Source organism: Mandrillus leucophaeus, unplaced genomic scaffold, assembly GCF_000951045.1.
Source record: "Mandrillus leucophaeus isolate KB7577 unplaced genomic scaffold, Mleu.le_1.0 Scaffold538, whole genome shotgun sequence".
In the NCBI taxonomy this organism is placed as follows: domain Eukaryota; kingdom Metazoa; phylum Chordata; class Mammalia; order Primates; family Cercopithecidae; genus Mandrillus; species Mandrillus leucophaeus.
Window position 1 is genome coordinate 1,031,442 of NW_012105786.1, and position 27,081 is coordinate 1,058,522.

Here is a 27,081-nt window from a genome sequence, read left to right on the forward strand (position 1 = left end):
TGGTCTTGAACTCCTGACCTCAGGTGATCTGCCCCCTCAGCCTCCCAAAGTGCTGGGATTACAGGTGTGAGCCACTGCACCTGGCCTTTTTTTTTTTTTTTTTTTTTTAAATAGATGATCTAGTTCTCCTTGTGTGAGTTTGGTAGTTTGTTTCTTTCCAAGAATTGCTCCATTTCAACTAAGTTACTAAATCTGTGGGCATAGAGTTCTTAGTATTCTTTTTTTTTTTAATGTTCATGGAATTAGTGATGATGATTCTTCTTTGATTTCTGATATTAGTTTGTCTTCTCTTCCCCCCCCCCTTCAATCAATTATATTGATCTTTTTGAAGGACCAGTTTTTTGTTTCATTGATTTGTTTTTTCTGTTGTGATTTTCTGTTTTCTTGTTTCAGTTTCATTGGTTCTTGCTCTGATTTTATTCATCTTACTTTAGGTTTGTATTGGTCTTCTTTTCCAGTTACGTGAGGTGGCAGCTTAGAGTATTGGTTTTAGAACTTTTTTCCTTTCCTCCTCTATGCCTCTAATGCTATAAATTCTCCTCTAATCACTGTTTTTTCTTTCCTACTGTATGCATCTAATGCTACAAATCTCCTCTAATCACGGAAATTTTAATAGGTTTTATTTTCATTTTCATTTAGTTCAATGTATTTTAAAATTTCTATTGAGATTTCCTTGATTCCTGTGTTATTTTGAGGTGAGTTGTTTTAAACTCCAACTATTTGGGAACTTTTCCAGCTGTGTTTCTGCTATTGATTTCTATTAATAGTTCAATTCTATTGTGGTATGAGAGCATACTTTGTATTATCTATCCCTTTAAATTTTTAAAGGTGTATTTTAAGGCTCAGGATATCGTCTACCTTGGTGAATGTTCTTTGTGAGTTTGAGAAGAGTATGTATTGTGCTGTTGTTGAATGAAGTGTTCTGTAATGTCAGTTAGATCCATTTGATTGCTGATTCTGTTCAGCTCAACTGTGTTACTGTTTTTCTACTTGCTGGGTATGTCAGCTACCTATAAAGAGGTGTGAGGTCTCCCAGTTTAATAGTGGATTTGTCTATTACTCTTTGGAGTTCAATTTTTGCTTCACGTATTTTGGTGTAATGCAACTCTAACGTTTGTTCAGAAGTCGTTTTTCTCTTAGTTTGAAAACTGCTTTGTCTGTAATTAACAGAGCTATTCTAGCTTTCTTTTGATTAGTGTTGGCATGGTATGTCTTTCCCATACCTTTACTTTTAACCCGTGTCTTTGTAAAGTGGGGTTTTTCAAATAGATAGCATGCAGTTGGCTCTATTTTTGTGACAATTTCTTTTTTTGAGACAGACTCTTACTCTGTCACCCAGACTGGAGTGCAGTGGTGCAATCTCGGCTCACTGCAACCTCCGCCTCCCTGGTTCAAATGATTTTGCCTTAGCCTCCTGAATAGCTGGGATTACAGGCACCTGCCACCATGCCCGGCTAAGTTTTGTATTTTTAGTAGAGACAAGGTTTCCCCGTGTTGACTAGACTGATCTCGAACTCCTGACCTCAGGTGATCCACCTGCCTCAGCCTTCCAAAGTGCTGGGATTAGAGACATGAGCCACTGTGCCCAGCTGACAATTTCTTTTACTTGGTGTATTTAAGTCATTCACATGTAAAGTGATTGTTGATATAATTGGATTCATAGCTGCCATGCGTATAATTGTTTCTGGTGTTTTTTTTGTGTGTGTGTACTTTTTTTTTCTTATCTTCCCCTTTTTTCTGCCTTCTCTAATTTTAGTTGAACATTTAACTTGATTGCATTTTCTGTACTCTCTTAATGTATCTGTTAAATGTGTTTTTTTGGTGGCTGCCTGGAGTTTGCAATATACATTTACAACTAAGCTAAGTGCACTTTCACATATTATACTGCTTCATGGGTAGTGCAGTTACCTTAGCGTAGTCCCAGTTCCTCCCTCCTGTCTTTTATACATTGCTGTCATTTGTTTCCCTGATCTATATACTATAACCATCTAAAAGATTTTGTTTTACCTTTTTATCCTTCTCTGACATTCTTTCTCTCTTTATGTAGATTTGAGTTTCTCACCTATATCATTTTCCTTTTTGCTGATGTATTGGCGACAACCTTCCTCAGTTTTTGGCTAAGAAAGTCTTTACGTCTTTTGTAGGATAACTTTACTGGATACAGAATTTTAGTTTGGAGGAATTTTTTTTTTCACCCAGCTCTATAAACATTTTACCCTATTTCCTTCCTGCTTGCATGATTTTTTTGTTTTGTTTTTTGAGATGGAACCTCACTCTGTCACCCAGTCTGGAGTGCAGTGGCGTGATCTTGGCTCACTACAAGCTCTGCCTTCCGGGCGCAAGTGATTCTCCTGCCTCAGCCTCCCAAGTAGCTGGGACTACAGGTGCGGGCCACCACGCCCGGCTAATTTTTGTATTTTTAGTAGAGATGGGGGTTTTGTCATATTGACCAGGGTGGTCTCGAACTCCAGACCTCAAGTGATCTGCCTGCCTCGGCCTCCCAAAGTGCTGGAATTATAGGCAGGAGCCACCGCACCCAGCTGCTTGCATGATTTGTAATGGGAAGTCCAGTGTAATTCTTATGTTTGTTCCTCTATAGGTAAAGTGTTTTGTTCCTGACTTCTTTCAAGATTTTTCTCTTTGTGTTACTTTGCAGCTAGGCCCGTGACATACATAGTAGAGATTTTTTGGTATTTATCCTGCTTGGTATTGGCGACATAAATAACTTTATGTCTAACTAAGTCTGTTCACGTTGTTGTGCAGCCATTGCCACCATCCTTCTCCAGAACTTCATTCCCCAACTGAAGCTCTGTGCCCGTTAAACATTAACTCCCCATTTCGCTCCCCCGCCCCTTGGCATCCACCATTCTACTTTCTGTCCCTGTGAATTTGACTAAGCATCTCATATGAGTGGAATCATAGAATATTTGTCTTTTTGTGTGTGGCCTATTTCATTTAGCATAGTGTCTTCAAGGTCAAAGACACCTTTTAAACACCTATCTTCTTCCTGGATCAGTTTCCTATTTTATAATTCTGAAATATATCCAAGTCTGGTTCTGATGTTTGCCTTGTCTTTTCAGTCTATTTTTTCTTGCCTTTTGACATGGCTTGTAATTTTTTGCTGAAAACCAGACATGAAGTATCAGGTAATAAAGACTGAAGATTTAGCCTTTTATTATGAGATTATATGTTAATCTAGTTAGGAGATGGGCTATGTTTAATGTGTTTTGTAGCTGCAGATCCTAGCAGTTTCTCCCTGCTCTCACATTGTCTTGGGGATTTCCCAAGAAATTTTATTGAATTTACTGAACTCTGTGTCTTGCAACTTTTTTATTTGTAATCCACTGTCATTATATTGGAGCATTGTTGATGAGGTGGTAAAGTGTAGGAGAGCAGAAGCATCATATCTCACCTTATGGTTAAATCTTAGTTTTATTTTTATTCTTTTTGAGACAGAGTCTCCTTACGTTGCCCAGGCTGGTCTCGAACTTCTGAGCTTAGTCTCCTGAATAGCTGAGACTACAGACACACCACTGCACCTGGCTCCTTAGTTTTTTAGTGGGCCTGAGTCCTGGTCTATGACCCTTTTTTTAAAAAAAAATACTAGACAGGAAGCCTAGATGGGGCTGGAGTTGGCTGATTGCTCTTCCCTAGGGTCAGATAAAGCTCCAGTAAGGTAGTTTTCTCAGGAGGGCAGGCTTTTGTTGTAGGGACTGCTGTGTGTGTGTGTGTGTGTGTGTGTGTGTGTGTAGATAGATAGATAGATAGATAGACAGACAGACAGACAGACAGACAGACAGTGGTTACTTTCCCAGGGTTACTTCCCCTCCCTTGTCAGTCATGAGGGAAACTTTCTTCCGTTATTGCTTTGAGAACTTTATGGAGTTCTTTGAGATAATATTCAGGAAAGTGTGGGGTTTGCTAAGACTCTAGGGTTTTTAATGCTTAAACTAGTTCACTCTCAGCTTCTGACAATTCATTCAAATTGTCATTTAAGTGTTCCTACCAGTTGCTGCAGCAGTTGCTGGTAAGCTGACCTCAGCTCATGATCCTTTGTGTTAGTTTGTCTGTCATGATTTTGTAGGGGTGGTTTGACTTGTGATCTCAGTTCTTTGATCTGAGAAAGGAGAGTTATTGATTTTTCAGTTCGCTAAGGTTTTTTCTTGTTGTAAAGATGGGTCTGATGACTTCTAAATTTTTACAAGAGAAAGTTGAAACTGGAAGTCCAACGGAAGACTCTGAAGTCAAATCTCAGTTTAATTACCAGAGGTGTCTGCTCCTTCCGTTTTGTTAGCCCTCAAGGGCACCTTTTTTGTTTTAATTGTGGTAAGATAGGCATAATGTAAAATTTACCTCTTTAACCATTTGTAAGTGTACAACTTCAGTGGTACTAAGTCTGTTCACATTGTTGTGCAGCCATTGCCACCATCCATCTCCAGAACTTCTTCATTCCCCAACTGAAGCTCTGTGCCCGTTAAACACTAACTCACTCCCCATTTCTCTCCCCCATCCTCTGGCATCCACCATTCTACTTTCTGTCCCTGTGAATTTGACTAAGCACCTCATATGAGTGGAATCATAGAATATTTGTCCTTTTGTGTGTGGCCTATTTCATTTAGCATTGTGTCTTCAAGGTCAAAGACAACCTTTTAAACAGAACCTTCTATCAAAATATTTTAAATTCCTCTTCAGCGTGTACCTGAGTTGTTAGAGTTGTCCTTTTCCTGGGCTCATGACTTGGTTCAGTCATAATTTCATTGATTTGTCCAGCCTCAGATGGGAAGAGTTGGGTATGGGATGAGGATGGGATTGGATAAGATGTTAGACAGTTTTTAACTATTTTAAAGTCAAGTGTTTTATAATTTGTTCCAGGACTTGCAGAGTGTTCTCACATATTCAAATGAAAATAGTAAATACAGTTGGTGGTTAGAATGTGTACAGTATTTATTCCGTCCATCAGTTTGGAGGCTGAGTGTTCATACCCTGTCTCCTGAATAGGTAATAGTTTTATACAGATGAAGATTTTCATTTGTGGTGGTGTGGGGAATGCCATGCAACTAGGGAGGGTCTCGCTTATTATTGTAGTGCTACTTGGATCTTAATTTCATCGTTTTTATTCCTTTTGCTCCTAGTTGTGATGATTTATGGCTTCTGTATGAACCTTTATTTTTCCAGCCTATCCATTGTGAAAGGGAGTCAGCTTGCCAGCAGTCAGGAGCGGGTGTGCTCTGATACATGTAGGCCTGGCAGGAGAACCAACACTTTGTTTGATTACTAGAGCCCAGGAGGTTGAGGACAGCGAGCTATGATCGTGCCACTGCTCTCCAGCTTGGGCGATAGAGCAAGACCCTGTCTGTCTGTCTGTCTCTTTTTCTTCCTAACTAAATAAATAAATGTTTACGTAGTTGTTTCACTTTGTTGCTAGGGACTGTACCTTTCCTTTGACAAAATATGAATTTGTTTCTTACTGTTTAGAATAGGTAAGTTTTCTTTATTGCTGATAATTATATTATGTAGGACGTCTTTTTGGCAAGGGCTGTATTTATTCACTATTTGATTATACTTAAACTTTAGGCTGGGCATGGTGGCTCTTGCTTGTAATCCCAGCACTTTGAGAGGCTGAGGTGGGAGGATTGCTTGATCTCAAGAGTTCAAGACCAGCCTGGGCAACATAGCAAGTGAGACCTCATCTCAAAAAAAAAAAAACTTCTGGTGATTTTAGATTGCCTTTGGCAGTTGAGATTTATTCTGTAACTACTCGTTTGTTTGTTTGTTTTTCGTATTTCTGAGTTTTGAGGCTTTTGTCTCCATAGTAGTAAATAGTATCAGATTAGTGTTTTCAAGTTTTTAGGTTTGCTTTTAGTAAATTATCACAGCAAATAGGGTCTGTTATCAGCAAAGCTGCCTCTAGCTCCCACTAAAATTCTCTTTGAGGGCAGGAATGTTTATTCTTGTTCACTGCTGTATCCCTAGAAAAATGGCTGGCACGTGGTAGATGTTCCATAAATATTTAATGAATGAATGACTGTATTTTATGAAAGCTGTCAGTATTCACTATGTTAGAGAAATTATAGACTTTTACAAGTTTTGAAGAGTCTGATTAGTTCTCTGATTTATTTTTTCATCTTTGTTGTTGTTGTTGTTGTTAAATAGAGACGAGGTCTCACTCTGTCATCCAGGCTGGAGTGTGGTGGTGTCATCATAGCTCACTGCAGCTTTGAACTTTTGGGCTCAAGTGATCCTCCTGCCTTGGCCTCCCAAAGTGCTGGGATTACAAGTGTAGCCACCACACTTAGCTTCTTTCATCCTTTTGCTGACTAATCAGTTTAGTATTTTTTTTTTAAACATTTCTGTTCCAAGGTAACTTAGGAAGAGATGATACATAGTAGATTTTTATGAGACACCAATTCTTTTTAAAGTTTCTTTGGAAGAGGCGGCTAGCAAACATATAAGCCTATTATTTCAGTCATCTATACTTTTAAAAATTTATTTTTACTGTCTTCTTTATGTAATTGTTTTGTTTCTAGGAATAATAACAAAGATCATATTTCTTCTGGATTTATTACCCATGCTCAAAAGGGAGTACATCGAAACTTATAAGTAAACTTTTTTGTTTATTTAAGAAACACTTAGAATACCTACTGTGAGCCAGGCACACTATTCTCTGTGCTGGGAATACTTGTGCTGAGAATGAAACTTGTGCTGAGAATGAAACAAACACAACTTTAGTGAAACTTACCTTCTTGTAGAGGAGATAGAAATAAGTAAAATGTAGAGTAAAACCAGAGTTCTCTTAGAGGAGTTATTTGTGTAGGCTGTAACTTTTACAAATCATAAATTCACTAAGTACCAGATTTTTTTTTGACATTGTGGGGGAATGAGATTCTCCATGTGAGAACTTACAACAGTGCAAGGCACTTTGATAGGAGCAGTTTGGTGAACAAAGATGATTCTTTACAGCCTTTGCTCTCAAGAGACTCACATAAGAACTGCAAAACCATATAAAGGTAACAACCATGCAGTATCAATAATATGCTTTAACAGTACAGAAAAGTTGAAGTTTCTTGACTGCTGGCTGAGTCTAGGCAGACAATAGCTGGAACAGAGGTATACCTAAGCTAAACAACATATGCGTTTGGGGAATGGTAACTTTTTTTGGTATGGTAGAATCAGGAAGATGTGTGTTGAGATCTGTGGGGAATATCAGGAGCACAGACAAGAAGAGTAAATTAGAGATGGATTGTTATCAGCCTGGGCAACATGGCGAAATCCCGTCTCTACAAAAAATACAAAAATCAGCCAGGTGTAGTGGTGTGCACCTGCAGTCCCAGCTACTTGGGAGGCTGAGGTGGGAAGATCACTTGAGCCCAGGAGGATGAGGCTTCAGTGAGTGCTGATTGGGCCATTGCACTCTAGCCTGGGTGACAGAGTGAGACCCTGTCTCAAAAAAAGAAAAAGAAAAAAGGATTCTTAATGCAGCAGATCTCCAGATGGTCTTATTGGTAGTGGGGAGCCACAGATGACTTTTCAGCAGGACAGTGGCACGATTACATTTCTTGTGAACATTCAATGACTATGGAAAAATGGGTTAGAGGATAGAGCAGGAGTTGCATAGGGACCAATATGAAGTATCCAAATATGCAGTCAAGGGGCAGGATCACCAATTTTGCTTGTCTGGGGAGTGTCAAAATAATCTTCTGAGTCCTGTGAAGGGTGCCTCCTGAAACACAAGTCCATCATATATACTGTGAATGAAATTGTCTCAGGTGGCCGCCTTCTGACTAGCATAGATGAGGTCTTTAAGTTGAAGGTATTGAAAACTGAAGAAAAAGAAATGAATCCAAGAGAAGTTTATAATTGATAGGATTGGTGGTCTATTGGGGATGGGAGTTTTGTGGAATAATAATTAATAATTAAAGATGGTTTGAAGTTTAAAGCTATGTTAGGTGATGGTCTGGATGATACTTTTTGTTTTGTTTTGTTTTGTTTGAGACAGAGTCTCTCTCTGTTGCCCAGGCTAGAGCTCAGCGGTGCAATCTCAGCTCACTGCAATCTCCACTTCCCACAACCCATGTGAAACCTGGGTTCGAGCGATTCTCCTCCCTCAGCTTCCCAAGTAGCTGGGATTACAGGCATGTGCTTTCACGCCTGGCTAATTTTTTTTTTTTTTTTTAATGTCTTTTTAGTAGAGATGGGGTTTCACCATGTTGGCCAGGCTGGTCTTGAACTCCTAGCCTCAAGTGATCCACTCGCCTCAGCCTTTCAAAGTGCTGGGATTACAGGCGTAAGCCACCATGCCTGGCTGACACTATTTTGTTTTTGTTTTTGCCACTGTGTGTCTGCTTTTAATAAATTGCTTCGTCCCTCATTGGTCCTGTCTTAAACATCTCTCCACTCCTAATTCAGGCTTTGTAATTTGTTTTAGACTAGATATCCAGGCTTATTAGAAGTATTTCTGAAACAAAGGAATTTTTCCTGTGGGGTACATTGAGTAAAGGCTATGTGGACTTTTAAGTATACTGAAGTATAGGGATCTTGACGTCTGTCAAAGATACTCGTTTATTATGTCCCAGATTTAATTTTCTAGAAAAATTACCTTATATATTAACTTTCATATTATTTCATAATAAAAATTTAGCCCTGTGGTTCTAGTTAAAAACTTTTATTGTGGAAAATTTTAAACATACCCTAAAATAAAGAGAATTGTATATAATGAACTCCAGTGTACCTGTCAACATTTTGCTGGTCTTGTTTTATCTGTTCTCTTTTTTCCTCACCTCCCAGAATATTTTAAAGCAAATGCCAGATATATCCTTTCACTACAGATACTTGAGTATCTGATAGATAAAGACTATATTTTTTTTTCTTAACCACAGTATCATTAGCACACCAAACAATCTTCTTTACCCTAATTTAACACCATCTAATGAGATAACCAGTTTGGCTTCATATTTTCCTATTGGTTTCAAAAAAGGCATTTTAAATAGTTGGTTTGTTTAAATCAGGTTCCAAACAAGTCTTCGGGTTACTTTTTAAATTGATTTTTTTTGAAAATTTTTGAGACAGTTTCACTCTTTTTCCCAGGGTGGAGTGGAGTGATGCGATCTCTGCTCACTGCAACCTCCGCCCACAGGTTCAAGTGATTTTCTTGCCTCAGCCTCCTGAGTAGCTGGGATTATAGACGTGTGCCACAACACCTGGCTAATTTTTGTATTTCTAGTAGAGATGGGGTTTCACCATGTTGGCCAGGCTGGTCTCAAACTCCTGGCCTCAAAAGTGATTTGCCCACTTCAGCCACTTAGGTGATCCACCTGCCTCGGCCTCCCAAAGTGCTAGGGTTATAGGTATGAGCCACTGCACCCAGCCTAAAATTGATTATTTTTTAAAGAGGAAATGAAGGCAGTGTGAAAACTTCTTAGTATAAGCTGTTTCTAAAGAGAGCAATGCTGTTTTGACAGTCTTTCTACCTGAAACTTAGTTTTGCTTATCTGTGTAAGATCATGTTAAAATAATTGGTGCCGAGTTTTTTTTTTATGGTTTTTAACATTTTAGGAAATCTTTCTCTCTCTCTGTCTCTCTCTCTCTTTTTTTTTTTTTTTTTTTGAGGCAGGATCTTACTCTGTCACCCAGGCTGGAGTATAGTGGTACAGTCTCAGCTCACTGTAGCCTCAACCTCCCAGGTTCAGGTGATCCTTCGTACCTCAACCTCCTGAGTAGCTGGGACTACAGGAGTGTGCCACCATGCCTAGCTAAGTTTTGTATTTTTTGTAAAAGATGGGGTTTCGCCACATTGGCCAGGCTGGTCTCAAACTCCTGGCCTCAAGTGATTTGCCCACTTCAGCCTCCCAAAGTGCTGGGATTACGGACATGAGCTGTCATGCCCAGCCAGGAAATCTTTCTAAAAAGGAGGGAAATATGACCCCACTTATTTAGAAGCCTAGAGAGTAGTAGTGTGAGCTGATTTGAGAAGATTCAAGTTTGGAGGAGACTACATCTCTATAAGAAAAAGAACCCCACATGGGATTTAAGGACTGCTTTGTAATACTTGTTTGTTACACAGTGTTTTCTCTCTCTCTGGATTTAGCTTCCCCATCTATAAAATAAAGAATAGGTGATTTTTGGGGTTTCTTTTATTTCTTAATTGTGTTTTATTTTACATTTATCCTTAACTTTGACAGGATTCTCAAAGTTGGATTGGTGGAAACAATGAACCATTGACAGGCTTTACATGGCGAGGTGGCTGTGAAAGAGAAACAACAGGCATACAAGTTTGGAATGAAGTATTTGTGATTGACAGACCTAATGGAACAAAAGTAAAAATCTGTTTATACTTTTCTACCCTGTGTTCTTTCTTGGGCTATTTTCCGGTATCAAAAATCAAAACAACACAGAACTAGTAATGTTTGATAACTTTAACATATGGATTATTATGTCAAATGTATGAGATATAAGTACTTTTCTTAATGACTGATTTTCAGATTTATCATTTGATTTTTTTTATAGTCATTTTTGGCCACTGTTTTACTAAGTATTTTAAATTCTCAAATTCCTAGGTTGCCGTGCTGCTTATGGATACCCAGGGTGCCTTTGATAGCCAGTCAACTATCAAAGACTGTGCAACGGTGTTTGCTCTGAGCACTATGACTAGCTCTGTCCAGGTGAGACACAAGAGTAAGTGGTGCAATCAGTTCACATAATCATTTGACCCCTCTTTTTTTTTTTTTTTTCTTTTTTGAGACAGAGTTTCACTCTTGTTGCCCAGGCTGGAGTACAGTGGCGTGATCTCGGCTCACTGCAACCCCTGCCTCCCGAGTTCATTCTCCTAACCCGAGTAGCTGGGACTACAGGTTCCCGCCACCATGCCCAGCTAATTTTTTGTATTTTTAGTAGAGACAGGTTTCACCATGTTGGCCAGGCTGGTCTCGAACTCCTGACCTCAGGTGACCCGCCCACCTTGGCCTCCCAAAGTGCTGGGATTACAGGCATGGTCCACCGCGCCCGGTGTTTGGCCCCTCTTGAAAATGCCGGTTTAATTTTTTTTGAGATGGATTCTTACTATGTTGCCCAGGTTGGAGTGCAGTGGCTATTCATGGGTGTGATCATGCACATTCTAGCTTTTTCCTCCTGGGCTGAAGTGATCCTCCTGCCTCAGCCTCTTAAGTAGCTGGGACTATCAGCATGTGCCACCTTGTGCTGGCAAAATGCCTTTTGATTGAAGGGAAAAAAAGAAATTAAAATTAAAGAGAGCTATTTACATTTCTTGAAAGCTATTTACATTTCTTATTGGTTATTTACATTTCCATGCATGGTTTTCTGGCTTAGGATGTGAAATTTTGTACTTTGGATAGTTAAAAAGGATGCAATAAACCAACAACCAGTCTCTTATTTTTTCTTTATAGAATATATACTGTTTTTTGTTTTTTTAAAGGAAAAGATATCACATTATCTGTAATTGAAATCAGTTAGATGGCTACCAGACACAGCAATATGGAGAGTATATTTTTGGTTTTTTTTTTTTTTTTGGCTAAAACAAACAAAAAAACCCAAGTAATTAAGCTTAGAAGTCTAGTTTTTTATTCTATATCTGTGACAAGTGGTACTCAGTTATTTGAACTAAAGGAGATAAAAGCAGAATAATTAATTAATGTTTAATTTAGGAAACCCAAATAATGCTTATGGAATAATAAACAGGATTTTTAGCATCTTCATTTAGGAAGGGATAAAATCCCTTCTCTTTTTCACTTATATTCAAATTGTATTTGGTGTTCTATCAGGTTCTGGTTTCTTCAGGCTAGGCCATTTCTTTTCTGTATAATTGAGATGGATTGGACTGAATTAAACTACCACATGTCATTGGTATTTCTTTACTTTTTCTTTTCTGAGATCATCTGTGGCTGATACATCTCTGAAAAATGAATTATTGAAGTATGGCGGTTAGGCCCAGCTGGTGATGGTGTATCAAGAAGTATATTTGCAAATATTTTTTAAAAATGGGTATGTGATCCTCCCAAGATAAGAAATTGTTCTTATCAATGGTAGATCATAGGTGATGCTGTCACAGTGTCTTGGATTTTTTTTAATGCTTTCCAGTAATGTCTGGAACATATGACTCGTCTCTCTAAGCTCCCATTTTCCTCCTTCCTCACTTTGAAGTACCTAGCCATCAGAGGGGAAAGAAGGTTGGCTGTTAACATGAGCTAACATGTTCTTCAGCTTGGCTTCAGTTTATTATAGGGTTGGGATATTTGTCATTACCCGCTAAGTGATGCTGGTGGGGACCCTCTAAGTCTCTTTTTTCTCTGATCTTGCAAGATGGCACAACTGTGATTCTCTTGAAGCAAGCAGAAGCCCCTCAGGTTAACTGGCTCTAGAGGGAGTTCTCTGTCTTATAACTTATCCCTTGGTCTTTTTTTCTTTGTTTATTCAACTTTTTGATAGTAAGAGACCTGGTTTTAGACAACCACTTAAAGCTGTACAGCCACTTTGTTGTCTGTAAAATGAGTTTTACTCATCTTGCCTATCTTGCATGTGGTTGTTGTGTGTAGTCAGAAATGAGAGCTAAATGAGATAATGCATATGAAAGTGCTTTGTAAAGTATAAATAACCAAGAAGATTATGATTATTTTCTTCCTTGCCTTTGAGGGGGTAGTTTTCTTTCCTTGTGTAAGATATCTGGCTGATAGATAAATGTTAATTTGATCTTCTTGTCATTTATTCCTTCAACAAATACATACTGAGCACCTGTTATATACAAGACAGTATGCTAAGTACTAGTGATCTAAGTTAAATAAATCCTTTTCTGTTTCCTGGCCCTCACAATGAAAGGATCCAGACTTGTTTTCTAAAAGCAAAGGCCCACATAGGTTAATCATTGTGTCAGAGTTTATGTTAAAAATGTTAAAATCTAAAGTCATCACCTCAGTCATCAATTACTTTTAAATCCTTGTTTGGAATTAGTAGCTAAGAATATTATTTTAGGTTTGCTGGCCTAAATCGACTATATTCTTGACCTCCAAGTGGTTTGGCACTTATTTGCTCTTAGAACAGATTGTTCGGTCTTTGGAGTCACCCTGGTTCCTTAAGATGTAAGTTATTTTAGCAGAGGTGATATCTGTTGATGGCCACTTTTCTCCTCTGGCAGTGTAGATTACTTTCTAAAGATCTGTCTTAGAATTAATGGATGAAAATCCCCCTTTCCTGAGGATGTTTAGACCCTCCTTTATCAGCTCTAGTTGCCTCCAAAAAATTCTGGAAAGGGCAAGAGTGCCACCTACTGTTATTTTTATTAGCTTCCACAGGCCAGTAAAATTGTCATGTTGAGTGGAAGTAAAAACTGTGAGTAAGTAAACTGAGGAGTATGAGTAAAAAGAGAACCACACTAGAGTCAGTAGTAGTGGAGGTACCCACTGAGTCACTGTATACTCATTGTACCAGGGAGGAATTTATCTTTGTAAACTTATTGCCCCTTATATTCTCTAATTTAGAAAAATGGTGGTGGAAATAACCTACACTCTTTAAAAGATGATCATATCATAACATTAAAGAGCTTTGAGAAGGAGTAAAAGAAACCTGCTAGATAGCACACTTGTTTTTCTACCACTTTTAGGCCATGAATATGCATATATTCATGTTTTTTACATATTTTACCACCACTGCTTCTTCCTTAGTATTCTATCTTGACTATTGTTAGGAAAAAAGAGAAAATCCTTTTCACATGTCACTCGTCAAGATAGTAGTTAAGTGATTCCTTTGCGCTGAGGTACAAAATAACCTTTTTTCCACGAGTAAAGTTATATACAAGCCAGGTATTCAAAACAAAACACTAATAAAAAACAAAATAAATTTTGTTTTAACAGGTATATAATCTATCTCAGAATATTCAAGAAGATGATCTTCAACATTTGCAAGTACGTGTTTCTTTTTTTAATTTTAATTTTTTGAGTTGGAGTTTCGCTCTTGTTGCCCAGACTAGAGTACAATGGCACAATCTCGGCTCACTGCAACCTCCCCCTCCCAAGTTCAAGGGACTGTCCTGCCACAGCCTCCCAAGTAGCTGGGATTACAGGTGTGCGCCACCATGCCTGGCTGATTTTGTATATTTAGTGGAGATGAAGTTTCACTGTGTTGGTCAGGCTGGTGTTGAACTTCTAACCTCAGGTGATTCGCCCACCTCGGCCTCCCAAAGTGCTGGGATTACCAGGCGTGAGCCACTGCGCCCAGCTGCAAGCACATATTTCTTAAAGAAAATGTGCCAAGTATTGAAAATTTAATTCCCACTTTATTGTGAATTTACACTTGGAAGCCTATAATACTGGTAACACGATTGAATGTTATATGGGTTTAAACTGATGTGTGACTTCTTAACTGGAAGAAATTTTGTATATACGTAGTGTGTTAGAAAATTAAATGTTTGGTTTTCAAATGATTTTAAAGGTTCTAGTACCTGGAGCTTTGATGTAGAACAGGTTTACACATGTCTTCTTTGAATCTCTTTAGGGGCATTATTTTAACTAACTCGATTTAATAGTTATTTACAGAGTATGGAAGACTTGCGATGGAAGAAATCTACCAGAAACCATTTCAGGTAAAAAAGTTATTTTAACATTTTAAAGATTTGCCTATGAGAAGTTGTCAAGCCACCTCAGTTTGTAATTTTGGAGACACCAGGATATTACAACAGACTCATCACTAGCAACAGATTAAGTGCAATTGAAACTAACCTTTGGTAATGTCATCATCAGCATACTTACCAGTAATAGGCTAACAGGATAAATAGAATAAATGAATCTAGGCTAATTCTTAATGCTTTCACTTAGATTAAGGGGAGTAATGTTTCTCTTAATAGATGTTATTCTAAACTTAATAGGAAATATAAGACAGTCATGCCAATTTTTATTAAGTAGTTGAGCAGATTATGGGTGAAATATACCCTATTTGGCCTATATCAGTTTTTTCTGAACTGGGATAATTTTGCCACCCAGGGGACATTTGCTAATGTCTGGAGACATTTTTGGTTGTCACAGTTTTGTGGGGGAGCTTAGCACCACTTGGTATCTAGCACATAGAGGCCAGAAATATGGTTCAACGTTTTACAGTATGCAGTACAGCTACACATAACTAAGAATTAACTGACCCAAAATGTCAGCAGTGCTGAGGTTGAGAAATCTCATCCTCTATGAGTAAAAACATCCTGTGAAAATGTCCTTATTGACACCGGATCTATAATCAGTCTAGATAGCCATCTAGAATTAGCTGGTCTTGTAGTTATACAACCATGATATAAAATTATGATCTGCATGTCCTGATATACCCGTTTTTCGTTTTTAAAAGTTCTGTATTATTGCTTGTGGTGACTCTTTATGTTTAGTGAAGTTCTTCAGTGCTGGTGATTGCTTGGTATAGGGCCTGGGAATGTTGTTTAAGTGGGTCCTTGATATAACCATGACCGGAAGTAACCATCTGGTTACTATAACTTTTGATAAGCATTGTTCAGGAGAGTAAGGGAGGCTTCAATTGTTAGAGTTGTGATTTTTTTTCGTAAATTTTCTTTATTGTAAAATAAACAATTTTTATTTTTGTGTGTACAGACATTAATGTTTTTGATTCGAGATTGGAGCTATCCTTATGAACATTCATATGGTTTGGAAGGTGGAAAGCAGTTTCTTGAAAAGAGATTACAGGTAAGACTTAATTCTTAAAGAGGAGAGCATAAGCACCAAGCCAGGCAAAGGGGTGGGCTGTCTGGACTGCTGGTCACATTACCAGTATTTACGTGTCGTTGGAATAAAGTATTCCAGGTTAGCCCAAGTGACTCTGTTTGTAATTGATGAAAAGTAAAGTGGTTGCATTCCTATCAAAGAAGACAGTGCCTTGAATCAAAATTAAGGATCATGATCCTTTATTCCTAAAGGTAGCCCCCCCATGGAAGTACTTGTGTATTAGTCTGTTCTCACACTGCATAAAGAACTACTTGAGACTGGGTAATTTATGAAGAAAAGAGGTTTAATTGACTCACAGTTTCACAGGCTTAACAGGAAGCATGACTGGGAGGCCTCAGGAAACTTACAATCATGGCGGAAGGTGAAGGGGAAAGCAAGCACCATTTTTTTTTAAATTTTTAAAATGAGGTTAAAACCAATTCAACATAATTAGATTATTCGAAAGGCATTTCCAGATCCTACTTTTGGAAATAATTTGAGTCATCGCATTTTCTCTCTCTGGTTCATTCAGAAGAAATTAACACAAAGCACAATAGACATACTAACTAAACTCAGAATTATGTAACTGAAAAACAAGAAAGTTGTTTTGAAAAAACCTTACTGAAATGTGGTACATATATTCAGAAAATTGCTCAAATCATAAGCGTGTAGCTTGATGAATTTGGTAAAAAGGAACATAGCTATTTAGCCAGCACCTAGAAGCACCCACCTCCATATATCAACCCTCCCCCAAAACCCTCTACCACTATCCTGACTTCTCACAGGCTTTGTTTTTGTACTTTATATGGATGGAATCACATAAAGAATGTATTTGTTTGAGTCTAGCTTTTTTTTTTACCCAATATTAGGTTTCTGAGGTTAATCCATGTTGCATATAGTTTAATTCATTTATTCTCATTGCTGTATAGTATCCATTGAATGAATAGACAACAGTTTTTCCATTCTGGTGTTATTGGAGATTTAGGTAGTTTCCAGGTTTTAATTATAAATAGTGCATATTTTGTTAAAATTATTTTCCAGAAAAGTATTTAGGAGACTATGTGAGTTATATTTGGATAAATGAATAATTATCTAAAATGTTTCTAAGTTTAAGATTTTCTTCCCCCCAATACATGCCAGTTTCCCTTCTCAAAGTTCTGTAACTAGCATAAATCGTAAATCACCTAGAGAGGGACCTGAAATCCTAACACATTTCTAAGGTCTTTGTACTGCACTGTAATTTTTTTATCTTAGCTTTTACTTTGCTTAGGGGCTAAACTTTTTATTTGTAGGCAAATTTATACTTTTTTTTGTTTTGTTCTGTTTTGTTGCTGTTATAAGTACTTTGAAGGTAAATTCTTAATTTTTTTACTGGTATATAAGTCACAACCATAATTCATTATTTGGCTATTAGATACTGTGATTAACTACCTTATTTGTAGTTTTTGCTGTTCCAGGCAGCTTACTTGGGAAAAACATCTTTTCTGGTTTAAGAAAATGTGGGGTTGGCTGGGTGCGGTGGCTCATGCCTGTAATCCCAGCACTTTGGGAGGCAGAGGCGAGTGGATCACCTGAGGTCGGAAGTTCGAGATCAGCCTGACCAACCCTGTCTCTACTGAAAATACAAAATTAGCTGGGCGTGGTGGTGCATGCCCGTAATTCCAGCTGCTCAAGAGGGTGAGGCAGGAGAATCGCTTGAACCTGGGAGGCGGAGGTTACAGTGAGCCGAGATCGCACCATTGCACTCTAACCTGGGCAACAAGAGTGAAACTCTGTCTTAAAAAAAAAAAAAAATAGTGGGATCTTAACAAAGTGGTCAGAAATGGGCCTTCGTAATTTTTTGTATTGTCAAAAAAGACTCCTTAGGTGTAGCATCTGAGTTAAGTGTGCATGCGAGTCTGTGTGTGTTTTCTTTAAAAAAATTTTTCTTCTGCTGTTTACAACTTCACTTGTCTCTCTCTGCCCTCAGGTAAAACAAAATCAACATGAAGAGCTTCAGAATGTAAGGAAGCACATACACAATTGTTTCTCAAATCTTGGTTGCTTCCTTTTGCCACATCCTGGTCTTAAAGTTGCAACTAATCCTAGTTTTGATGGCAGATTGAAAGGTGGGAATTCCCATTCTTATTAAAATTTGAACTTATTTATTAGAGGTGGAAAGTTTTTTAAGAAAATACATGACGCCTTAAATGTCCTGTTTTATACTGGAGAATGTTTGGTTGCATTGTTCATGTTGTGATTGTAATGCTCTGTGTTGTTTCTCTAGCATTCCATTGATTTGTTTGCAGCTGTCTAGCATATTGATTAACCTATTTTATAATGTCTGTAGCTCAGCACTGATGTCCTGAAAATTCTGAAGGCTGAGAGCATTTCTTTTCAGTGGATTGCAGTCTGTTAAAAGACTTTATCATTTTATTATATTGATGAAATCAGACATAAGTCTGTTTCAGGAGTGATAGTATAGTTGATGTATGTTGGATTATTTTGAGTGTGATGGCAAAACGCTTGGGGATTGACAAAACTTTTACAGCATGGCTGGTAAAACAAAATCTAGTAGTAAAATTTGATACAATTTTATGAATTGTTTGCCTCTTGAAAAAGGACATTTTCGTTAATACTAAATGTGAAATTTGTCTTGGTAGTCCACAAATTTATTTATGGTTTATTTATTATTTGAACTGGCAGTGTTACTGGGGGGTTGGGGAAAATAGCCTAGTAGAGTAGAGGGGGATTATATTTTTTCCTATGAGATATGACATATTGGATGAGCTTTTTTTTTTTTTTTAAATGAGTCCACTTCAGTAATAGATACTATGTATTCTTATTTCATAAAACAGAATTTTATGAAATCGTACCAATAGGGACCTAGTTTTTTTGGACTAACATGCTGCTCAATTTTGTGTTTTCTAGATATTGATGAAGACTTTAAACGAGAGCTTCGAAATCTGGTTCCATTGCTGCTTGCCCCTGAAAATTTGGTAGAAAAAGAGATAAGTGGATCTAAAGTCACTTGTAGAGATCTTGTAGAATATTTTAAGGTAGGTGAGCTCTTAAATGGCTTTGTCTAAGATAGAAATGTAGTTGACTTAAAACTCATCTGTATATATAAGAAATTCCTTGTCTTTATTTTAAAACAAAAAAGAGTAAGATTTGTAATTTATCTTTCTGACTTGAATTAGATGTACCTGTGTTTAAGGATATTTAAAAGATTATAGCAGATTTCTGTCTCCTAGACAGTGATTTAATTTATTTACAAAATTATCTTTCTTTTTCTCCATCTCAGATATGGAGAGAACAAGCCATTCATCATACTATAATACTACTCTGTCATTAGTGAATGATAATAGGAATGGAGAACATAATTTTACATCCTAACTTCTCACGAAAACACTCCCTCAGAGTTCTGAGGACTTGATAAGAACAGCTGAAAGTATTCATATTGGTTCAAGTAAAGTATTCATAGGTTTTTTTTTTCCCTCTATTCTTCTCTAGTCTTCATAGCTTGCCTGCCAGAACAAGACCGTTGTGGAAGGTTGTATTATTTGTAGTAGTTTTAACTAAGAGTGTATTTTGTTCACTTATTGGATACTTGATAGTTACTCTCATATTATCTTTGTTTAGTTATGAATGAATTTTTTAAAATTTATTTTTACTTTTTAAAATTTTTGTGGGTATGTAGTATATATACTTATGGGGTACATGAGATATTTTTGATGCAGGCATACAATGCATCATAATCATATTAGAGTAAATAGGGTGTCCATCACCTCAAGCATGTATCCCTTCCTTATGTTACAATCTAATTATACTCTTTTAGTTATTTTAAAATGTACGGTAAGTTATTACTGACTGTAACTACCCTGTTATGCTGTCAAATACTAGATCTTACTCTAACTATATTTTTGTACCCATTAACCATCTCTGCTTCCCCTCCAACCTCTAGTCTAGACTAGAGTCTAGGAAAATATAGTTAGAATAAGATCTAGTATTTGATAGTATAACAGAGTACTAGAACGACGGTTTCCTAGACTCTAGTAACCATCATTCTAGTATTCTCTATCTCATGAGTTCAGTTGTTTAAAGTTTTATCTTCCACAAATAAGTGAGAACATGTGATGTTTGTGCCTGACTTCACATGTTCTGAAGTGCCTGACTTATTTCACTTAACATAATGTGCCTGACTTATTTCACTTAACATAATGTCCTCCAGTTCCATCATGCTGTTGCAAATGACAGGATCTCATTCTTTTATATGGCTGAATAGTACTTAATTGTGTATATGAACCACATTTCTTTATCCATTCGTATACTGATAGACACTTAGGTTGCTTCCAAATTGTAGCTGTAGTGACTAGTGCTGCAGTAAACATGAAAGTGCAGATATATCTTCTATATACTGATTTTTTTTTTCTTTTGGGTATATACCTAGCAGTGGGATTGCTGGATCATATGGCCATTTTATTTTTAGTCTTTTGAGGAACCCCAAACTGTTCTCCATAGTGGTTGTACTAATTTACCTTTCTGCCAACAGTGTACGAGGATTCCCTTTTCTCTACATCCTTGCCAACATTTGTTATTGCTTGTCTTTTGGATAAAAACGATTTTAAATGGAGGAAGATGATATCTTTCTGTAGTTTGATTTGCATTTCTCTGATGATCAGTGATGTTTTCATATCCTGTGTCCCATTTGTATGTCTTTTGAGAAATGTCTGTTCAGATCTTTTGCCCATGTTTTGATCAGATCATTCGATTTTTTTTTTTTTTCTTTTCCCTATAGAGTCATTTGAACTCCTTATATATTCTGGTTACTAATCCCTTATCAGATGAGTGGTTTGCAAATATTTTCTCCCATTCTGTGGGTTGCGTCTTCACTTTTTTGATGTGCAAAAGCTTTTTAACTTGATATAATCCCATTTGTTCATTTTTGCTTTGGTTGCCTATGCTTGTAGGGTATTACTGAAGAAATCTTTTCCCAGACCAGTGTCCTGGAGGGTTTCCCCAATGTTTTCTTCTTCTTGTTTTCTTTTTTTTTTTTTTTTTTTGAAGTAGAGCCTTGCTCTGTCTTCCAGGCTGGAGTGCAGTGGCATGATCTCGGCTTGCTGTAACATCCGCCTCCTGGCTTCAAGCAATTCACCTGACCTCAGTCTCCTGAGTGGCTGGGATTACAGGCACCTGCCACCATGCCTAGCTAATTTTTGTATTTTTAGTAGAGACAGGGTTTCACCATGTTGGCCAGGCTGGTCTCGAATTCCTGAGCTCAAGTGATCTGCCTGCCTCCGCCTCCCAAAGTGATGGGATTACAGGTGTGAGCCATCATGCCTGGCCACTGATGTATTCTTTTAGTAATTTCATAGTTTGGGGTCTTAGGTTTAAGTCTTTAATCCATTTGGATTTGATTTTCATATGTGGCTAGAGATGGGGTCTAGTTTCATTCCTCTGCATGTGGATATTCAGTTTTCCCAGCACCATTTATTGGAGCCACTATCATTTTCTCAAAGTTTGTACTGAAATACAACTTTCAGAACTGTGTAGAATAGCAGTGGTGAAAGTGGGTTTCCTTGTTTTGTTTCAGATCTTAAAGGAAAGGTTTTCAGTTTTTCCCAGTTCAGTATGATACTAGCTATGGGTCTGTTTTATATAGCTTTTATTATATTGAGATCTGTTCCTTCTGTACCTTTTGAGGATTTTTACCATGAAGAGATGTTGAATTTTTATCAAATGCTTTTTCAGCATCAATTGAAATGGTCATATGGTTTTTGTCCTTCATTCTGGTGATACGATGTCTCACACTCATTGATTGATTGATTGATTGATTTGTGTATGTTGAACTATCCTTGCATCCCTGCCTGACCCTTGGTGATAATGAATGATTGTTTTAATGTGTTGTTGAATTCAGTGTACTAGTATTTTATTTAGGATTTTTGCAACAATGTTCATCAGGGATATTGGCCTGTAATTTTTTGATGAGTCTTTGTCTGGTTTTGGTATCAGGGTAATACTGGCCTTGTAGTATTGGTTTAGAAGTATTCCCTCCTCCTCTGGTTTTTGGAATAGTTTGAGTAGGATTGGTAGTAGTTCTTTAAATGTTTGATAAAATTCAGCAGTGAAGCCATTAGCTTTCGGGCTTTTCTTTGTTGGGAGACTTTTTATTATGGCTTTGATCTGGTTACTTGTTATTGGTCTGACAGGTTTTAGATTTCTTCATGGATCAATCTTGGTAGGTTGTATATGTCTAGGAATTGATCCATTTCTTCTAGGCTTTCCCATGTATTGGCATATAGTTGTTCATGGTGGCCTCTAATGATCCTTTGGATTTCTGTGGTATCAGTTGTAATGTCTCCTTTTTCATCTCTGATTTTATTTATTTGGGTCGTCTCTCTTTTTTTCTTAGTGTGGCTAAAGGTTTGTTGACTATCTTTTTGAAGAATCAACTTTTTGCTTCATTGATCTTTTGTATTATTTTTATTTCAATTTCATTAATTTCTTTTCTTCTAATTTTAGGTTTGGTTTGCTCTGCCTTTTCTGGTTAAGATGTATGGTTAGGTTGTTTATTTGAAGTTTTTCCTCTGTTTTGATGTAGGCATTTATTACTATATACTTTCTTAGTACTGCTTAACGCTGTATCCCATACATTTGGTATGTTGTGCTTCCATTTTCATTTGTTTCAAGAATGTGTTTTATTTCTTTCTTAATTTCTTCATTGACCTAGTGGTCATTCAAGAGCCTGTTGTATTAATATAATTTCCATGTGTTTGTATAGTTTCCAAAATTCCTCGTTACTGATTTTAGTCCATTGTGGTCAGAGAAGATACTTGATATGATTTCAATTTTTATTTATTTATTTATTTATTTTTTGAGACCAAGTCTCACTCTTTTGCCCAGGCTGGAGTACAGTGGAGCAATCTCAGCTCACCGCAACCTCTGCCTCCCAAGTTCAAGTGATTCTCCTGCCTCAGTCTCCTGAGTAGCTGGGACTACAGTACCACACCACCATGCCCAGCTAATTTTCGTATTTTTAGTAGAGATGGGGTTTCACCATGTTGGCCAGGCTGATCTCGAACTCCTGACCTCAAGTGGTCCACTTGCCTTGGCCTCCCAAAGTGCTGGGATTACAGGCATGAGCCACCGCGCCCAGCCCTCTTTCTTTAGTTGCTAATAATACTTGCTTTATATATCTGGGTGCTCCAGTATTGGGTGCATATATATTTACAATTGTTATATCCTCTTCTTGAATTGATCCCTTTATCATTATATAATGACCTTCTTTGTCTGATATAAGTGTAGCTTCTTCTGCTCTTGTTTTGATTTCCATTTGCATGGAATATCTTTTTCCATACTTTTATTTTCAGTCTCTGCGTGTCTTTATAGATGAAGTGTGTATCACCAGTTTTTAAAACCCATTCAGCCACTCTGTGCCTTTTAATTGGAGAGTTTAGCCCATTTACACTCAAAGTTACTGATAAGAAGTTAACCTCTACCATGTTCTTATTGTTTTCTGGTGGTTTTGTGGTCTTCCTACCTTCCTGTCTTCCTTTTAGTGAAGGTGATTTTCTCTGGTGGTATGTTTTAATTTCTTTTTATTTTTTGTGTATCTGTTGTATGTCTTTTGAGGTTACCGTGAGGTTTGCAATTACAATATATTTATTTTAAACTGATAACATTGATTGCCTAAACAAACTAACAAGGAAGGAGAAAACTAATAAAAATTCTACACTGTAACTTTATCCCCCCACTTTTTAAACTTTTTGTTGTTTCTATTGATAGTATACTGTCTATGTCTGGAAAAGTTGTGGTTGTTAATATTTTTTATAGGTTCGTCTTTTAGTTTTTCTACTCAGGATATGATCAGTTTACACACCACAATTAGTGTTATAATATTCTGTTTTTCTGTGTATTTACTGTTACCAGTGAGTTTTGAACCTTTAGGTCATTTCTTATTGCTCATTAAAATCCTTTATTGTAGGACAGGTCTGATGTTGATAAAAATCCCTCAGCTTCTGTTTGAGGAAGTTTTTATTTCTCCTTCATGTTTGAGGTATTTTCATTGGATATACTATTCTAGGAAAAATGTTTTTTCCTTCAGCACTTTATGTCATGCTACTCTCTCCTGGCCTGTAAGGTTTCCACAGAGAAGTCTACTCCCAGATGTATTGGAGCTCTTTTGTGTGTTGTTTGTTTCTTTTCTCTTGATGCATTTAGGATCCATTCGTGCTTCTTGTTGTTGTTGTTGTTTAATAGAAATGGGGTCTTGCTATGTTTAACAGGCTGGTCTCCAACTCCTGGCCTCAAGTGATCCTCCCATCTCAGCCTCCCAAGGTGCTGAGATTACAGATGTGAGCCACCGTGCCTGGTCTGTTGTTGTTTTTAATAGAGATGTCATTTCTCTACGTTGTTCAGTCTAGTGTTGAACTCCAGGGTCAGGCAGTCCTCCCACCTTGACCTCCCAAAGTGCTGGGATTATAGGCATATGCCACCAAGCCCAACCAGGATCTATTCTTTACCCTTGACCTTTGGGAGTTTGTTTGGTAGGTAGTCTTGAGGTAGTCTTATTTGGGTCAAGTCTGCTTGGTGTTCTATAATCTTTTGTTCTTAAATATTGGTATTTAGGTGTGGATAGTTCTCTTGTTATTGCTTTGTATAAACTTTCTACCCCTATCTCTTTATCTACTCCTCTTTAAGACAGTGAACTCTTAGATTTGTCCTTTGGGGCTATTTTCTAGATCTCGTAGGCATGTTTCATTCTTTTTCATTCTTTTTTCTTTTGTCTCAGCTGTGTATTTTCAAATAACCTGTCTCCAAGCTGACTAATTCTTCTGCTTGTTCTGGTCTTGTGTTAAGCTCTGAGGCCGGGTGAGGTGGCTCATGCCTATAATCGCAGCACTTTGGGAGGCTGAGATGAGCAGATCATTTGAGACCAGTCTGGGCAACATGGTGAAACCTTCTCTCTACAGAAAATACAAAAATTAGCCAGGCATGATGGTGCATGCCTGTAGTTCCAGCTATTTGGGACACTGAGGTAGGAGGATCTTTTGAGCCTGGGATGCAGAGGTTGCAGTGAGCCAGTATTGCACCATTGCACTCCAGTCTGGGAGACAGAGCAAGACCCTATCTCAAAAAAAATAAAATAAAATAAAAAAGAGGCTTGGATGCATTATTCAGTGTGTCAGTTGCATTTTTCAGACCCAGGATTTCTGCTTGATTCTTTACAATTATTTCAGTCTCTTTGTTCACTTTATCTGAAAGGATTCTGAATTCCTACTCTGTGTTATCTTGAATTTGTTAGAGTTTCCTCAAAACTGCTATTTTGAATTCTCTGAAGGTCACTTATCTCTATCTCTCCAGGATTGGTCACTGGTGCTTTATTTCAGTTTGTTTAGTGAGGTCATGTTTTCTTGGATGGTCTTGATGCTTGTGAATATTTGTTGGTGTCTGGACATTGAAGAGTTAGGTATTTGTTACAGTCTTTGCAGTCTGGGCTTGTTTGTACCTGTCATCCTTGGGAAGGCTTTCTAACTATTTGAAAGGACTTGGGTGTTGTGATCTTGGTCACTGCAGCTATATCTGCATTAGGGACATTTCAAGCCCATAATGCTGTGATTCTTGCAGATTTGTAGAGGTACTGCCTTGGTGCTCTTGGGTAAGATCCAGGAGAATTCCCTGGATTACCAGGCAGAGACTCTTGTTCTCTTCCCTTACTTTCTCTCAAACAAATGGAGTTTCTATCTCTGTGCTGAGCTGCCTGGAGCTGGGGGAGGAGGTGACACAAGCACCATTGTGGCCACCATCCCTGGGGCTTCACTGGGTCAGACCTGAAGCCAGCACAGCAGTGGGTCTTGCCCAAGGCCCATGGTGACTATTGCGTGGTTATTGCCTATGGTCAGTCAAGGCCCAAAGGTTCTACAATCAGCAGGTGGCAAATCTAGCAAGTTCCCTCTGGCCTTGGGTGGGTCCCAGAGATGCCCTCTGGTGATCCGCCCACCTTGGCCTCCCAAATTGCTGGGATTGCAGGTGTGAGCCACTGTGCCCGGCCTTCCTCTCCGTTACTCAAGCAGAAGGAGACTCTCCTCATAGCTACAACATCTGGGAATGTGCTGGGTCACACCTGAAGGCAACACATTTCTGAATCTCACCCAAGACCCATAGTAAGTACTGCCTGGCTACCACTGCTGCTTATTCAGAGCCCAAAGGCTCTTGAGTCAGCAGGTGATGAACCCTGCCAGGACTTGGTCATACCCCTGAAGACAGTGGGTTCCCTTCCAGCCCAGGGTGTGTTTAGAAATCTTGTCTGGGAGCTGGGGACTGAAATTGGGGCCTTAGGACTCTGCCTTATGCCGCATTCTACTGTGTCTGAGCTGGTAACCAAATTGTAAAACAAAGGCCTCTTTCCTCTCCCCTCTCCTCTCCTCTCAAGCAGAAGGAAAGACTCTCTCTTACAGCTGTGAACTACACTGCCTGGGCTTGGGGGAGGAGTGACACAAGCACTCCCTTGGCTGCCCTAGCTGGTGTCTTACTATATCATATGCACCCGAAGTCCAGTGGCTCTGAGCCCAGCACGGCACCAGGACTTGCCCAGGAATTGGTTCTTGGGGCCTAGACTGCCTTTCAAGTTTATTTAGGACCTCAGAGCACTGTAGCCCATGGTGGCAGGGCTGGCTGCCTAGGGCTCTTCTAAATGCTCCCTCCATGGGTGCTGGCTGAGTTCTGCCCCGTGTTGCTTTCCGCTGTGGCAGGGCAGCACTGAATTTCATTGCAAAAATTCCACAGTCACTGCTTTCTCCTTCCCTAAACACACAGATTCTCTCTCCACACCATGTGGTTGCTGCTGAGAGGATGGGGGAGAGGTGGTGTAGGCGATTCAAGACTATTTTTCCTATCCTCTTCAGTGACTCTTTCAGTGATTTGAAGTTAAAACCAGGTACTGTGATTGCTTACCTGATTTTTGGTTCTTATGAAGGTGCTTTTTTATGTAGATAGTTGTTCAGTTTTATATTCCTGTGAGGTGGTGATCACTGGAGGCTTCTATTTGGCCATCTTGTTCTGCTTCCTTCCCAGTTATGAATGAATTTTGTCAGTAGAAAGTTGAGATGATGAGCCTGGCACAGTGGCTCAAGCCCGTAATTCCAGCACTTTGGGAGGCTGAGGTGGGCAAATCACCTGAGGTTGGGAGTTCAAGACCAGCCTGGCCAACATGGTGAAACCCCGTCTCTACTAAAAATACAAAATTAGCTGGGCATGGTGGTGCATGCCTGTAATCCCAGCTGCTCGGGAGGCTGAGGCAGGACAGTCGCTTGAACCCAGGAGGCGGAAGTTGTGGTGAACTGAGGTTGTGCCATTGCACTCCAACCTGGGCAATAAGAGCGAAATTCCGTCTTTTAAAAAAAAA

General features: G+C 38.4%; 1 protein-coding gene across 2 annotated transcripts in view; it reads left to right on the top strand.

Annotated features, from left to right (window-relative positions):
* ATL2 (atlastin GTPase 2) overlaps positions 1–27,081 on the top strand; it is a 77,634-nt gene that overhangs the window by 44,394 nt on the left and 6,159 nt on the right. For both annotated transcript variants that reach the window (XM_011997338.1, XM_011997339.1), the window contains exons 3-9: positions 10,179–10,313; positions 10,554–10,658; positions 13,857–13,907; positions 14,528–14,584; positions 15,588–15,680; positions 17,668–17,806; positions 18,609–18,736. In XM_011997338.1, coding sequence (XP_011852728.1) covers positions 10,179–10,313; positions 10,554–10,658; positions 13,857–13,907; positions 14,528–14,584; positions 15,588–15,680; positions 17,668–17,806; positions 18,609–18,736 — 708 coding nt within the window. The remainder of the gene's footprint in view (positions 1–10,178; positions 10,314–10,553; positions 10,659–13,856; positions 13,908–14,527; positions 14,585–15,587; positions 15,681–17,667; positions 17,807–18,608; positions 18,737–27,081) is intronic.